The sequence below is a fragment of the Mya arenaria genome, chromosome 6 (assembly GCF_026914265.1).
Source record: "Mya arenaria isolate MELC-2E11 chromosome 6, ASM2691426v1".
Classification (NCBI taxonomy): domain Eukaryota; kingdom Metazoa; phylum Mollusca; class Bivalvia; order Myida; family Myidae; genus Mya; species Mya arenaria.
The window spans coordinates 2,345,799-2,363,121 of record NC_069127.1 but is presented as its reverse complement, the minus strand read 5'-3'; the positions used below and the strand labels follow the sequence as shown (position 1 = coordinate 2,363,121).

At 41.2% G+C, this 17,323-nt stretch overlaps 1 protein-coding gene across 5 annotated transcripts in view; it reads left to right on the top strand.

The window, feature by feature from the left end:
• Positions 1–17,323, top strand: part of LOC128238726 (alpha-mannosidase 2C1-like) — a 70,615-nt gene that overhangs the window by 38,646 nt on the left and 14,646 nt on the right. For all 5 annotated transcript variants that reach the window (XM_052954914.1, XM_052954911.1, XM_052954912.1 and 2 more), the window contains exons 20-27: positions 383–462; positions 1,499–1,590; positions 6,209–6,313; positions 8,676–8,745; positions 10,091–10,177; positions 10,495–10,638; positions 13,934–14,043; positions 14,366–14,445. In XM_052954914.1, coding sequence (XP_052810874.1) covers positions 383–462; positions 1,499–1,590; positions 6,209–6,313; positions 8,676–8,745; positions 10,091–10,177; positions 10,495–10,638; positions 13,934–14,043; positions 14,366–14,445 — 768 coding nt within the window. The remainder of the gene's footprint in view (positions 1–382; positions 463–1,498; positions 1,591–6,208; positions 6,314–8,675; positions 8,746–10,090; positions 10,178–10,494; positions 10,639–13,933; positions 14,044–14,365; positions 14,446–17,323) is intronic.

The following is a 17,323-nucleotide window of genomic DNA, read 5'->3' as shown; positions in this document are numbered from 1 at the left end:
GTTACTTAAAATAGATTGCTGTTTTAGTTATGGTTACAAAAAATAGAATAAAGCACTTGAAACGGAATCTCTTCTGCCAATCATTAAAAATCAGTTTTTGTCAATCGCGATTCTTGCTCACTTTATAATTTGATTGTTTATTGCTTTTGACAGGCATATTTTACATCGTTATTGTATTCACTTCTAAGTCAAAGTGGCGTAGTCTTACAACTGCTCTTGTTGTTTGTAGAATTACATAGTTTTTATTGTATGACATGAATTATATAGTAAAAACTAGTAGAAGACTATCATGCAAACTAGATACTTGACTTGAAGCATTGGTTATACAAATTACATGAAAGTTTACATTAATTAATTTAATGCAAGCTTTTCTGCATTGCAGATTGTGTGAATATTGGTAGCTATGGTTACAGTTTCCTTGACCCAGTAACCTCTATCCAACCAGCTGAAGTTCAAGAACAGGTAAAATTCTGACTGGCTGGTCCTTATAATGCCATATGGTCCGAAGTGGTGTGTTTCTTATATTATACCGACCACTTTTTTATAATTTAATAATTTTAAAGCGCTGTTGATGTATTTTATTGAACAAATCTAATAATGTTTACTTGCGAAAAAATGTTCTTGTGAAAACTGCAAGCAGCACTCACCGGTTTTATGACATCAGCTATCCATATCATATGACCTCAGCGGTCCATATTATATTTTTGGCGAGGTCCGGACTGGTCAAAACATGATATGGTCCACTGACGTCATAAAAACTGGATTTTTATTAAAATACATTGATATACGGACCGAGCAACTTAATATACACACGGAAGGGACACATTCATGTAAGGTATAATATCTGACATTAATGGTATACTAGTTCAAACTGTAGAGGCTGTACTTGTGTAATACTTGATCATCTCACTTCATTATACACTCTTTCATATCAGGGTGGCATGTCTTATGATGATTGGGAAGGGAAGAAACTGTAAAAATATGCGAAAGTATTGTTTTTGTCCATATTGTGAATGTTTTGTAGAGGAAAATGTTGTTTTTGTCAATATATATATATATTGTGAATGTTTTGTAGAGGACAACTTTCATTTTCTACTTTTGTGTCCATTGTATTCTAATCTACAGGTTTATTAAATACATGTACCTTGAATTATGAGTATCCAACTTTTCAATCATTTTACAATCCTTTGTCATGTCAGAGTGATTTCATTATGATAACCACAGCTATATTTGTTTAAGATGCATTTATTTTGAGAAATGATTATATATCTAATTAATATTCTCTAGTATATGAATAACATAAAGTATGTACTTGAACAAGTATATTTTTGGTAACAATAGTATTCTATTGCACTATGTCCATGTATTGTATTCTGTCGTACATAATTGTGAAAATGTCTGACCTGTTGTACCTGTTTTAATGATATATGCTTTGTATGAGAATGATTGGTGGCCATATATCATGATAATAATCATATATATAACCTTAATATATCAGGATGGCATGTATGTGATGAAGAACAGTTTGCTGGAGGCCCACATTGATCAGCAGGGAAGGGTGGTGCACATGTACCTGGCTGGATCCGATAGGTAAGTGGTGCACATGTACCTGGCTGGATCCAATAGGTAAATGGTGCACATGTACCTGGCTAGATCCGATAGGTAAATGGTGCACATGTATCTGGCTGGATCCAATAGGTTAGTGGTGCACATGTACCTGGCATTATTCAATAGGTAAGTGGCGCACCTGTACCTGGCTTGATCCAATAGGTAAGTGGTGAACATGTACCTGGCTGGATCCGATAGGTAAGTGGTGCACATGTACCTGGCTGGATCCGATAGGTAAGTGGTGCACATGTACCAGGCAAGATCCGATAGGTAAGTGGTGCACATGTACCTGGCATTATCCAATAGGTAAGTGGTGCACATGTACCTGGCTGGATCCAATAGGTAAGTGGTGCACATGTACCAGGCTGGATCCGATAGGTAAGTGGTGCACATGTACCTGGCTGGATCCGATAGGTAAGTGGTGCACATGTACCTGGCATTATCCAATAGGTAAGTGGTGCACATGTACCTGGCATTATCCAATAGGTAAGTGGTGCACCTGTACCTGGCATTATCCAATAGGTAAGTGGTGCACATGTACCTGGCATTATCCAATAGGTAAGTGGTGCACCTGTACCTGGCATTATCCAATAGGTAAGTGGTGCACATGTACCTGGCTGGATCCAATAGGTAAGTGGTGCACATGTACCAGGCTGGATCCGATAGGTAAGTGGTGCACATGTACCAGGCTGGATCCGATAGGTAAGTGGTGCACATGTACCTGGCTGGATCCGATAGGTAAGTGGTGCACATGTACCTGGCATTATCCAATAGGTAAGTGGTGCACATGTACCTGGCATTATCCAATAGGTAAGTGGTGCACATGTACCAGGCTGGATCCAATAGGTAAGTGGTGCACATGTACCAGGCTGGATCCGATAGGTAAGTGGTGCACATGTACCTGGCTGGATCCGATAGGTAAGTGGTGCACATGTACCTGGCTGGATCCAATAGGTAAGTGGTGCACATGTACCTGGCATTATCCAATAGGTAAGTGGTGCACCTGTACCTGGCATTATCCAATAGGTAAGTGGTGCACATGTACCAGGCTGGATCCAATAGGTAAGTGGTGAACATGTACCAGGCTGGATCCAATAGGTAAGTGGTGCACATGTACCAGGCTGGATCCAATAGGTAAGTGGTGCACTTGTACCAGGCAGGATCCAATAGGTAAGTGGTGCACATGTACCTGGCTGGATCCGATAGGTAAGTGGTGCACATGTACCTGGCTGGATCCAATAGGTAAGTGGTGCACTTGTACCAGGCAGGATCCAATAGGTAAGTGGTGCACATGTACCAGGCTGGATCCAATAGGTAAGTGGTGCACTTGTACCAGGCAGGATCCAATAGGTAAGTGGTGCACATGTACCTGGCTGGATCCGATAGGTAAGTGGTGCACATGTACCTGGCATTATTCAATAGGTAAGTGGCGCACCTGTACCAGGCTGGATCCAATAAGTAAGTGGTGAACATGTACCAGGCTGGATCCAATAGGTAAGTGGTGCACATGTACCAGGCTGGATCCAATAGGTAAGTGGTGCACATGTACCAGGCTGGATCCAATAGGTAAGTGGTGAACATGTACCAGGCTGGATCCAATAGGTAAGTGGTGCACATGTACCAGGCTGGATCCAATAGGTAAGTGGTGAACATGTACCAGGCTGGATCCAATAGGTAAGTGGTGCACATGTACCAGGCATTATCCAATAGGTAAGTGGTGCACCTGTACCAGGCTGGATCCAATAGGTAAGTGGTGAACATGTACCAGGCTGGATCCAATAGGTAAGTGGTGAACATGTACCAGGCTGGATCCAATAGGTAAGTGGTGAACATGTACCAGGCTGGATCCAATAGGTAAGTGGTGCACATGTACCTGGCTGGATCCAATAGGTAAGTGGTGCACCTGTACCAGGCATTATCCAATAGGTAAGTGGTGCACCTGTACCTGGCATTATCCAATAGGTAAGTGGTGCACCTGTACCAGGCTGGATCCAATAGGTAAGTGGTGAACATGTACCAGGCTGGATCCAATAGGTAAGTGGTGCACATGTACCTGGCTGGATCCGATAGGTAAGTGGTGCACATGTACCAGGCTGGATCCAATAGGTAAGTGGTGAACATGTACCTGGCTGGATCCAATAGGTAAGTGGTGCACATGTACCTGGCTGGATCCGATAGGTAAGTGGCGCACATATACCTGGCAGGATCCAATAGGAAGGTGATGCACCTGTATCTGGCAAGATTCAATAGATAAGTGGCTCACCTGTACCAGGCTGGATCCAATAGATAAGTGGCTCACCTGTACCAGGCTGGATCCAATAGGTAATTGGGGCACATGTACCTGACAGGATACAATAGGAAGGTGATGCACCTGTATCTGGCAAGATTCAATAGATAAGTGGCTCACCTGTACCAGGCTGGATCCAATAGATAAGTGGTGCACCTGTACCAGGCAGGATCCAATAAGTAAATGGTGCACCTCTACCAGGCAGGATCCAATAGGTAAGTGGTGCACATGTACCAGGCAGGATCCAATAAGTAAATGGTGCACTGTACCTGGCAGGATCCAATAGGTAAGTGGTGCACCTGTACCAGGCAGGATCCAATAAGTAAATGGTACACCTGTACCAGGCTGGATCCAATAGGTAAGTGTTGCACCTGTACCAGGCAGGATCCAATAAGTAAGTGGTGCACCTGTACCAGGCAGGATCCAATAGGTAAGTGGTGCACCTGTACCAGGCAGGATCCAATAAGTAAATGGTGCACCTATACCAGGCAGGATCCAATAAGTAAATGGTGCACATGTACCTGGCTGGATCCAATAGGTAAGTGGTGCACCTGTACCAGGCAGGATCCAATAAGTAAATGGTGCACATGTACCTGGCTGGATCCAATAGGTAAGTGGTGTACCTGTACCAGGCAGGATCCAATAAGTAAGTGGTGCACCTGTACCTGGCTGGATCCAATAGGTAAGTGGTGTACCTGTACCAGGCAGGATCCAATAAGTAAATGGTGCACATGTACCTGGCTGGATCCAATAGGTAAGTGGTGCACCTGTACCAGGCAGGATCCAATAAGTAAATGGTGCACATGTACCTGGCTGGATCCAATAGGTAAGTGGTGCACCTGTACCAGGCAGGATCCAATAAGTAAATGGTGCACATGTACCTGGCTGGATCCAATAGGTAAGTGGTGCACCTGTACTAGGCAGGATCCAATAAGTAAATGGTGCACATGTACCTGGCTGGATCCAATAGGTAAGTGGTGCACCTGTACCAAGCAGGATCCAATAAGTAAATGGTGCACATGTACCTGGCTGGATCCAATAGGTAAGTGGTGCACCTGTACCAGGCAGTATCCAATAAGTAAATGCTGCACCTGTACCTGGCTGGATCCAATAGGTAAGTGGTGTACCTGTACCTGGCAGGATCCAATAGGTAAGTGGTGCACCTGTACCTGGCTGGATCCAATAGGTAAGTGGTGCACATGTACCAGGCTGGATCCAATAGGTAAGTGGTGCACCTGTACCTGGCTGGATCCAATAGGTAAGTGGTGCACATGTACCTGGCTGGATCCAATAGGTAAGTGGTGCACCTGTACCTGGCTGGATCCAATAGGTAAGTGGTGCACCTGTACCTGGCTGGATCCAATAGGTAAGTGGTGCACATGTACCTGGCTGGATCCAATAGGTAAGTGGTGCACCTGTACCAGGCAGGATCCAATAAGTAAGTGGTGCACCTGTACCAGGCAGGATCCAATAGGTAAGTGGTGCACCTGTACCAGGCAGGATCCAATAAGTAAGTGGTGCACCTGTACCTGGCTGGATCCAATAGGTAAGTGGTGCACCTGTACCAGGCAGGATCCAATAAGTAAGTGGTGCAATCGTACCTGGCAGGATCCAATAGGTAAGTGGTGCACATGTACCAGGCAAAATCCAATAGGTTAGTGGTGCACATGTACCTGGCAGGAGTCCATAGGTAAATGGTGCATGTGTACCAGTCAGGATTCAATAGGTAAGTGGTGCCATGTACCTGGCAGGATCCAATAGGTAAGTGGTGCACATGCACCAGGCAGGATCCAATAGGTAAGTGGTGCAATCGTACCTGGCAGGATCCAATAGGTAAGTGGTGCACATGCACCAGGCAAGATCCAATAGGTAAGTGTTGAATATGTACAGCATATTTATACATTGCTTAAGATAAGGCTTGGTGCTTTTAAGTGATCTAAAGACAATATTAAACATATTTATGACTTGCTTGGAAAATACATTTTTTATACCTAACAATTTCCAGCAATGCTGTTCAGGATATAAATTTACATCTGTTTGAGTTACTTCCCTTGACCCAAAATAGATAGAAGACTTGTTTATCATACAGTTCAAAATACTGGCATGAAATACACATACAATCATCAAAGACAATATGCTTATGTGAAGGTATCCCATTACTCTTAAAGTATAATAATTTATATATTGTTGATGGTCTGAAAGCCTCATGATTGGAATGTAGTGATTATGTTTATTACATAAGAAGAAAGCTGGTATTGACCTTTTTGGCAATCAATTATTTATAAATAAATATTTCCTAAATGTAACTTTCAGGGATGCTGTTGACAAGGAGTACCCAGCCAACCAGTTTGTGATGTATGACGACATTCCGCTGTACTGGGATGCATGGGACGTGATGGACTACCACATGGAAACCAGGTGCCCGATCAGATTAAACACAAATTGTTAGATCTTGAGACTTATCATGCTTGGTGTTGTGTTTTCACACAGGGATGTTGTCTAACATTGTGGAAGATAATAGAGAACTCCCACTAACCAGACTCATATGAGCAAGCTGGGAATCAAATCTAGGATTTTAAGTGATAAATGAATGCAAATACACCAGGGTGATAAAGTAAAATACAAATGACTGTATTAAATGAAAGAGACTAATTCCTGAAAATTCAAAATATAATAAGTTTCATAAAGCTCAAAATATAATTCAAATAACTCATTTTACCACATTTTGGTAGTTTACTTTTGACAGGGAAATTAGCATCAGTTGATATTCCAATTTTCTAGCTGTCTTCTAAGAAACAGTAATTGGATTTCTTCAGTCATGTCATTTTGTTGACAAAGCTGTTTTGATTTGTCACCATTTCCCCAGCTGCTTTGTTAAGCCAACAGTTAATTTAGTTGGCATTGTATTGTTGAAAGGTTTGCACAGTTTTTCAGCTGTATATGAATGTTCACATTGGTGTAGCTCTGTGTATGGGTCTGACAGGGGTGTGAGTGGGGAGGGATTGTCGTTTACAATGGGAGCTTACATCAAAAGCCTTGAAAGGACTACTTAGCTGTCTCAGTGTAGCTTCATCTCAATTTCGTTTTAAAGCCTTCAAGTTTCACCTTTTGCTGCATGTATTTTTAGCCAAGTAGTTAAAGCAATTTTTGATTACTTACCATACATTCTTTTGAAAAAAAAACCTCAATGAAATATCTGGCTATAATGAGGCATTACACATGAGGCATTACACATGAGGCATTACACATGAGGCATTACACATTGCCCCTTGCTTGTAATTTGGATGGAATTTGTCAACGTTTGGATGTTGTTGTTTTTGTTTCAGGTGCATAAAACATAATTTAGCAATAACTAAACAATACTATTGAAAATACTCCCATGAAACATAGTACACATGTTAACAGTGCCATGTTACACATATAGTACACATGTTAACAGTGCCATGTTACACATATAATACACATGTTAACATATTTGTCATTTCATGTCCATTCAAAAATATTACAAAAGCAGACGATTGTTTCTCTTTTTCCAAGTGACATCAGCTGACGAGGCTTTTTTAATGATAAATATTATTCAATGCGTAGGTGGATTCAGATCCTTTTCTTCAGAGTTACTGATGAATTATGACTTTGATAATAAGTTCTTATGAAACTATAATGACCATTGGGGCATGATGTGGGCATGAAAGTCTGGAGGGAATAAATATGATCTATTGTTTCTTCCCAAAGAAAGACAGAGTGTCACCATGTGAGATTTCCAGCCAACCTTACCTCTCATGACTTCTTTCAAAGATTTATATTTGTATAATGAGGTCATCAGGTCCTTTCCACATGATTGATGCCCCTGATTTATTTTTCATCATCCTACAAAAGATTTGTTCCCTCCATGGTTCTCAAATATTGTAGATTAGATTCTTTTGGTTCTGCCATTAAAGCTGCACTCTCACAGATTGACCGTTTTGAGAAAAAATATCTCGAATGAGCCAATTTTTGCGTAAATGTCTGGAAACCAGTAATACAAGACTGCTGATAAAAGATCAGATCACAGTTTTTCATATTTACTTTTCAAAATTAATATTTTATGGCTAAAAGGGCTACTTACGCTTTAATAAAAATGAGTTTGTCGGCATATACCATTAAAGAAACAACCATATTGATCTCAATTTGGCCTCAAGAATACATGACAGTGGGTCACTAGGGAAACTGTTTTAAAAGTGGAATAAACAACTTTTTCAGAGTGATTTCATAGATATCTAATGAATTATTTCTATTGTATAAATTAAAGAGCCAGGGCCACTTTTTTTCCAAAAACAAAGTAGAATATCACTGCTGATAAGTGATCTGAAATAATGTGTGATGCTTTATTTTGAATATTTTCTTTTCAATATACTTTTAAAATGGTTCATACAAAAGAACATACATTGTAGATTGACATTCTATGATTGTTTTGTTATAATTTTGGTATGTCTCTGATGATTAACTAGTATGAACAAGAATGTCTATTAATTAATTAGCAAAGTTTGATCAACGTACGATCTTTGAGCAATCCCAGGACATATATCCCCACTATTTATGGGCTCAAGCCTGTCCAGAGCCACAGAAAACAGACTCAAGGTAGATTTGTAGGAGCTTTAATCTGTATTAACAATCTTAAATAATTCTGTACCAACCATCAGTAGATCTAGGACTTCATATGTCTACTCCGGGCCAGTGTCGAAAATCGAATAAACGTTTTGATTTAAAAAATTAAATAAACTGGTTATGTATGTTTCTCCAGGAAAGCGGTGACGGATGTGATATCTGAGACTGAGGTGCTGGACCAGGGACCTCTCCGGGTCTCCTTGAAGGTAAGGGTATAAGTGATATAGCAGGGGAGTGAAAGCAATTATCAGGCTTTCAAGCAATGTGATAAAGCTGGGGAAAAGAAGGCATTATCAGAATTTTAAAGCAATGTGATGTAACATGGGAATGAAAGGCATTGTCAGACTTTTAAGCAATGTGATTAAGCAGGGAAGTGGAAGGCAATGTCAGACTTTATAGCAATGTGATTAAGCAGGGAAGTGGAAGGCATTGTCAGGCTTTATAGCAATGTGATTAAGCAGGGAAGTGGAAGGCAATGTCCGACTTTATAGCAATGTGATTAAGCAGGAAAGTGGAAGGCAATGTCCGACTTAATAACAATGTGATTAAGCAGGAAAGTGGAAGGCAATGTCAGACTTTATAGCAATGTGATTAAGCAGGGAAGTGGAAGGCATTGTCAGACTTTATAGCAATGTGATTAAGCAGGGAAGTGGAAGGCATTGTCAGACTTTATAGCAATGTGATTAAGCAGGAAAGTGGAAGGCAATGTCCGACTTTATAGCAATGTGATTAAGCAGGGAAGTGGAAGGCAATGTCAGACTTTTAAGCAATGTGATTAAGCAGGGAAGTGGAAGGCATTGTCAGACTTTTAAGCAATGTGATTAAGCAGGGAAGTGGAAGGCATTTTCAGACTTTTAAGCAATGTGATTAAGCAGGGAAGTGGAAGGCATTGTCAGACTTTTAAGCAATGTGATTAAGCAGGGGAGTGGAAGGCATTGTCAGCCTTTTCATCAATTTGATTAAGCAGGGAAGTGGAAGGCATTTTCAGACTTTTAAGCAATGTGATTAAGCAGGGAGGTGGAAGGCATTTTCAGACTTTTCATCAATGTGATTAAGCAGGGAAGTGGAAGGCATTGTCAGACTTTTTAGCAATGTGATTAAGCAGGGGAGTTGAAGGTATTGTCAGACATTTTAGCAATGTGATTAAGCAGGGAAGTGGAAGGCATTGTCAGATTTTTAAGCATTATGTTGCAGGAAGGGAGTAGACTTTTTAGGCTTTCAAGCAATGTGATGTAGCTAGGGAGTGGAAGGCATTGTCAGACTTTAAAGCAATGTGATTTGGCAGGAGGATGGAAGGCCTTATCAAATGTCTAAGCAATGTGATTGAGCAGGGAAAGGAAGGCATTGTTGGAATTTAAGATTAAGCATTTTAGTTAATAGAACTATATGCCTTAGAACTGTTACCTACTACTGTTTGGACCATAACCTACTATTGATATGACTTTTAGCTTCTATAAGCTATTATCGTCACGACTATTAACTACTATCGTGGTGATTATAAGCTACTATCGATGTCAACTATTAGCTACTTTTGTTACAAAATGTTTACAGTTTAGCCTGAGGATCAGTGATAAGAGTCGGATTAATCAGCAGATAATCCTGGATGCTGGCTCACCATTTCTCAGGTTCAACACTGAGGTATGTACACTTAGAGCAGTATAAAATAAATGAAGCAACAAGGATAAAAAACTCAATTCAAATTCTGCTGTAATTGGTTAAGTCTAGTTAAATGACAGTAATGTTGGTCATAACTTGCAATCATTCAAATTATGTGTATGAAATTTGGTACACATGTTCACAATCACAATTCAAATTAATAAACTGAAAATAAGAGATGACCATTTCCACAGGTTATGGTGTTCTTGTTAGTTCTAGTTTACAAACTAGTATAAGAATTATAGAATAAATTTATATAAGAATACTTTGCAGACTGAAATAGTTGTGTTGACCTGTAGGTGGAATGGTATGAGAACAGGCGGATGTTGAAAGTAGAGTTTCCAACCAGTGTTCACGCCCGTGAGGCCACATATGACATCCAATTTGGCCACATCCGGCGACCCAACCACCGCAACACTTCCTGGGATACTGCAAGATTTGAGGTTAGTAAACAGTGAAGTACACTGCGAAACAATGGCAGCAAAGCTACAAATTCAAATAGATTTTAAAGTCTTATGGCTTCCCTTCATTATGGCTACTTTTCCTTCTGGCTACTTTTCATTTTTGCCACTCATCATTGTTACCACCCTTCATTGTGGCTACCCATGATGGTTGTCACTCTTCATTGTGGCTACCTATGATTGTTGCCACCCTTCATTGTGGTTTTCCTTCATTGTTGCCACCCTTCATTGTGGCTACTTTTCATTGTGGTTACCCTTCATTGTTGCCACCCTTCATTGTGGCTACTTTTCATTGTTGCCACCCTTCATTGTGATTTCTCTTCATTGTTGCCACTCTTCATTGTGGCTACCCTTCATTGTGGCTACTTTTCATTGTTGCCACCCTTCATTGTGGATACCCTTCATTGTTGCCACCCTTCATTGTGGCTCCTCTTCATTGTGGCTACCCTTCATTGTGGATACCCTTCATTGTTGCCACCCTTCATTGTGGCTACTTTTCATTGTGGTTACCCTTCATTGTTGCCACCCTTCATTGTGGCTACTTTTCATTGTTGCCACCCTTCATTGTGATTTCCCTTCATTGTTGCCACTCTTCATTGTGGCTGCCCTTCATTATGGCTACTTTTCATTGTTGCCACCCTTCATTGTTGCCACCCTTCATTGTGGCTCCTCTTCATTGTGGCCACCCTTCTTTGTGGCTCCTCTTCATTGTGGCCACCCTTTATTGTGGATACCCTTCATTGTTGCCACCCTTCATTGTGGCTCCTCTTCATTGTTGCCAACCTTCATTGTGGTTTCCCTTCATTATTGTCACTCTTCATGGTGGCTATCCATGATTGTTGCCACACTTCATTATGGGTACCCATGATTGTTGCCATTCTTCATTGTGGCTACCCATGAATGTTGCCACTCTTCATTGTGGCTACCCATGATTGTTGCTACTCTTCATTATGGCTACCCATGATTGTTGCCACTCTTCATTGTGGCAACCCATGAATGTTGCCACTCTTCATTGTGTTTACCCATGATTGTGCCACCCTTGAATGTGGCTCATGTTCATTGTTGCCACTCTTAATTGTGTTTACCCATGATTGTGCCACCCTTAAATGTGGCTCATGTTCATTGTTGACCATGGTCATTGCATGTTTCTAGTCTCTCGCAATGATGTGGATGCTGAAGAATGGTTGCCATGTATATGACCTTCTTTTAAAGAACGTAAGGTCAAAGATAAAGGTCACAGCAGTTGCATATTTAAAGATGATCATAATAATGAAATACAAATTAATATCTGCAACTTCTGTGTGTAGCATTGCCCTTCCCTGTATTTGATTGATTTTAATTACAAAGAACAAGAAATAATTGAACATGATTCTAGGTGCTTGACAAACATACAAGATTATTATGTTTGTATGTGAGCTACATGTATCTGTTATCAATTTTCAACTCCAAATTGTTTGCTTTAAACTCTTGAAGACATTTCAAAGTTTCATAATTCTTTAATTATTTTGTATTGAAAGTATGTGTATTGGCAAGTATTAGCAAGAATGTTTTTTGCTAATTTTACAACACTTACCAATTGCTAAAGCATTGGAATGTTAATCTGTTGACATTTTATAACTGTTAAAACTTAAAAGTTTCATTTGCAGGATCTTGGTTTATTGAACATTAACAGTTTGAAAAGATACACTGATATTTCCACAGTCTCATACCCATGTATTTATTCCTCATTAAATGTTGGGTAAATGTTTCTCAAATCAGGATCACAAGCCTACAGTGTCTTGTCAGTTTTCTGTGCTGAAATGCTGGTAATAACACATAGAAAGGAAGTAAAGCTGGTATGATATACCACATAATCAGCACGAGATGCAAGTTATAAGGCGATCATGTAGTAATGTTTCCTGTTAGGTCTACTTACAGCTATCATTCTGTGATCAATTTCCATCTTCCCTTCCACACCATTACCAGGCTTACAGACAAAGTAGAACACTATCTCTCAGCAAGGACAATTATCTTCTGTATAGTAAGCCAGAGAATTGTAGCAGTGTTCTCTTATGCACTTGCTTTTAGACTGTTCCCATTGTTTTTTTCATATCTAAGAACCCACACTTTATTCTCATTGCCGAAGCAAATTCTCAAACCAATTTTCTTATTTTGTTTTTTCAGACCTTCATTTAAACAAGGTCCATGTATGGTGATATGTTAAACCGCCCTTGTTATCATGAAATTATTTTTAACATAGGAACTGTCCATTTCGGAACTCATTCAAATGTGTTATAAGTTATTGAGAATGGCTGTAGGTGCGTGAAGCACATCCATATTGTGTAACACTGGAGTAGTTGTTACCCTTTAATCTTGAATTTGTCCATCAGCATGTTTAGTATGTTACTGATGAGGGAACTATGCCTTTCTGTTGTGCTTACTTTTTCCCAAAAATCTAATTAAATACTTAGCATTTTATTCGTGCACTCATTTCATATAGTTATTACAATCATATAAATCGTGACATGCAGCAATATGGATTATACAGTAAATATATGCAATCAATATGACCTAATGGTTTCTGGTAGGCCATTCATATTGTGTGACCTGTATTTAAGATCATCACCATCAGGGGTACTTTCATGGTTATTTACATTTCTTTTTGTTTAAAACATTTATATGATGCCTTAAGCTGATTATTAGACCCATTTTTGGGTGTTGCGGATATAGTAGCACTGATTTATTCTAAGTTGCTTTGCAATGTCAGGAGGAATGGACTATTTTTACATTCTTATAGACAGAATGTTGTTGAGATAACTTTATATCACTCAGTTGCATGCTATCTAACTAAATTACATACACAATTTAAGATACCAATCAACCTTATAATGTTCAGTTGCACCTAAACATTCTCACAGTCTGGATTGTCTATAATGTATTGTTTCTGATTTGCATTGAGGTTTATTAATTTGATACCCATAGAGTACCAAAATGTCACAGTTTGATATATTATGGAGTGTTGTTTTGTCAAGTATTTGAGGTGTATTTGTCCGCCTCTGAAACAACAGTCGAGGGGCTCAAACCCAATAGGCCTTCCATTTGAATACTAGTACGGGGCTGTATTCAATATAAAACTTATCCTGTGTGATTCATATTTGGTCAATTGATATCCTAGTCCTGTCAAAATATCCAAACTTCACTTCTTATGTTAAGATCAATCTAAATTGTTAAATATTGCCTCTAGTTTCAGTCAATTATACAAAAAAAGGTGTCACCACTTGTTGCCTTATGATCTCAGGTGTGTGGCCACAAGTGGTCGGACCTCTCGGAGCATGGATTTGGTGTAGCGGTTCTCAATGACTGCAAGTACGGGCACTCTGCACTCGACAACGTCCTTCGTATGTCCCTGTACGTACAATTCGAAGATTATTAAGTTCTTGTAAAAGCTTCAGAAAGGTCTCTGGGAATATACTGTATAAACATTTTTTTATAAAAATATATATTTTTTATTGTTACAATATGTTAAGCGAATTGAAGGAAGCATTAAAATCCTTTACAATGGAAGGTTGATACAGTGATATTTGGATAAATGTACATTTAAATTACATGTTTAAAAATCTTCAAAAATACTTTTTTAAAAAGCATACAGATATTGTAATAATTCAACATATGACATTACTAGAAACTCCATTGGATACATGTTTTAATTTACAATTGTATCCTTGTTCAGACTGCGCTCCCCGAAGGCCCCTGATCGTATGGCGGATATGGAGACGCACACCTTTTCATACGCTCTCATGCCTCATGCAGGTAAGGATGTAGATGCAAACCTTCACATACACCTTCATGCCTTATGTAGGTAAGGATGGAGACCATGACTTTAACATATATCCTCTCATGCCTAATACAGGTAAGGATGGAGATCCTGACTTTCACATACTCTCTCATACCTCATGCAGGTAAGAATGGACCCACACATCTTCACTTTCGCTCTCATGCCTCATGCAGGTAAGGATGGAGACACACACCTTCACATACGCCCTCATGCCTCATGCAGGTAAGGATGGACCCACACAACTCCACATACTCTCTCATACCTCATGCAGGTAAGAATGGACCCACACAACTCCACATACGCTCTCATGCCTCATTCCGGTAAGGATGGAGACACACACCTTCACATATGCTCTTATGCCTCATTCCGGTAAGGATGGAGACACACACCTTCACATACGCTCTCATGCCTCATGCAGGTAAGGGTAGAGACACACACCTTCACATATGCTCTCATGCCTCATTCCTGTAAGGATGGAGACGTACATCTTCACATACACTCTCATGCCTCATTCTGGTAAGGATGGAGACGCACACCTTCACATACGCTCTCATACCTTATACAGGTAAGAATGGACCCACACAACTCCACATACGCTCTCATGCCTCATGCAGGTAAGGATGGAGACGCACACCTTCACATACGCTCTCATGCCACATTCCGGTAAGGATGGAGACGCACACCTTCACATACGCTCTCATGCCACATTCCGGTAAGGATGGAGACGCACACCTTCACATACGCTCTCATGCCACATTCCCGTAAGGATGGAGACGCACACCTTCACATACGCTCTCATGCCTCATTCCGGTAAGGATGGAGACACACACCTTCACATACGCTCTCATGCCTCATTCCGGTAAGGGTAGAGACACACACCTTCACATACACTCTCATGTCTCATTCCGGTCAGGATGGAGACGCACACCTTCACATATGCTCTCATGCCTCATGTAAGTAAGGATGGAGACACACACCTTCACATACGCCCTCATGCCTCATGTAGGTCAGGATGGAGACACAAACATTCACATACGCTCTCATGCCTTATGCAGGTAAGAATGGACCCACACAACTCCACATACGCTCTCATGCCTCATGCAGGTAAGGATGGAGACGCACACCTTCACATACGCTCTCATACCTTATGCAGGTAAGAATGGACCCACACAACACCACATACGCTCTCATGCCTCATGCAGTTAAGGATGGAGACGCACACCTTCACATACGCTCTCATGCCACATTTCGGTAAGGATGGAGACGCACACCTTCACATACGCTCTCATGCCTCATTCCGGTAAGGATGGAGACACACACCTTCACATACGCTCTCATGCCTCATTCCGGTAAGGGTAGAGACACACACCTTCACATACACTCTCATGCCTCATTCCGGTCAGGATGGAGACGCACACATTCACATATGCTCTCATGCCTCATGCAGGTAAGGATGGAGACACAAACCTTCACATACGCCCTCATGCCTCATGTAAGTAAGGATGGAGACACACACCTTCACATACGCTCTCATGCCTTATGCAGGTAAGGATGGAGATGCACACCTTAACATACGCTCTCATGCCTTATGCAGGTAAGGATGGAGACACACACCTTCACATACGCTCTCATGCCTCATTCCGGTCAGGATGGAGACGCACACCTTCACATACGCCCTCATGCCTCATGTAAGTAAGGATGGAGACACACACCTTCACATACGCTCTCATGCCTTATGCAGGTAAGGATGGAGATGCACACCTTAACATACGCTCTCATGCCTCATTCCGGTCAGGATGGAGACGCACACCTCCACATACGCTCTCATGCCTTATGCAGGTAAGGATGGAGACACACACCTTCACATACGCTCTCATGCCTTATGCAGGTAAGGATGGAGACACACACCTTCACATACGCTCTCATGCCTCATTCCGGTCAGGATGGAGACGCACACCTCCACATACGCTCTCATGCCTTATGCAGGTAAGGGTAGAGACACACACCTTCACATACACTCTTATGCCTCATACAGGTAAGGGTAGAGACACACACCTTCACATACGCTCTCATGCCTTATGCAGGTAAGGATGGAGACACATACCTTCACATACGCTCTCATGCCTCATGTAGGTAAGGATGGACCCACACACCTTCACATACGCTCTCATGCCTCATGCAGGTAAGGATGGAGACACACACAACTCCACATACGCTCTCCTGCCTAATGCAGGTAAGGATGGACACACACAACTCCACATACGTTCTCATGCCTCATGTAGTTAGGGATGGACCCACACAACTCCACATATGCTCTCATGCCTCATGCAGGTGAGGATGGAGACAAACACCTTCACATACACTCTCATGCCTCATTCCGGTAAGGATGGAGACACACACCTTCACATACGCTCTCATGCCTCATACAGGTAAGGATGGAGACACACACACCTTCACATATGCTCTCATGCCTCATGCAGGTAAGGATGGACCCACACAACTCCACCTACGCTCTCATACCTCATGCAGATAAGAATCGACACACACACCTTCACATATGCTCTCATGCCTCATGCAGGGAAGGATGGAGACACACACCTTCACATACGCTCTCATGCCTTATGCAGGTAAGGATGGACCCACACAACTCCACATACGCTCTCATGCCTTATGCAGGTAAGGATGGAACCACACAACTCCATGTACGCTCTCATGCCTCATGCAGGTAAGGATGAACCCACACAACTCCACATACTCGCTCATGCCTCATGCAGGTAAGGATGGACCCACACAACTCCACATACGCTCTCATGCCTCATGCAGGTAAGGATGAACCCACACAACTCCACATAC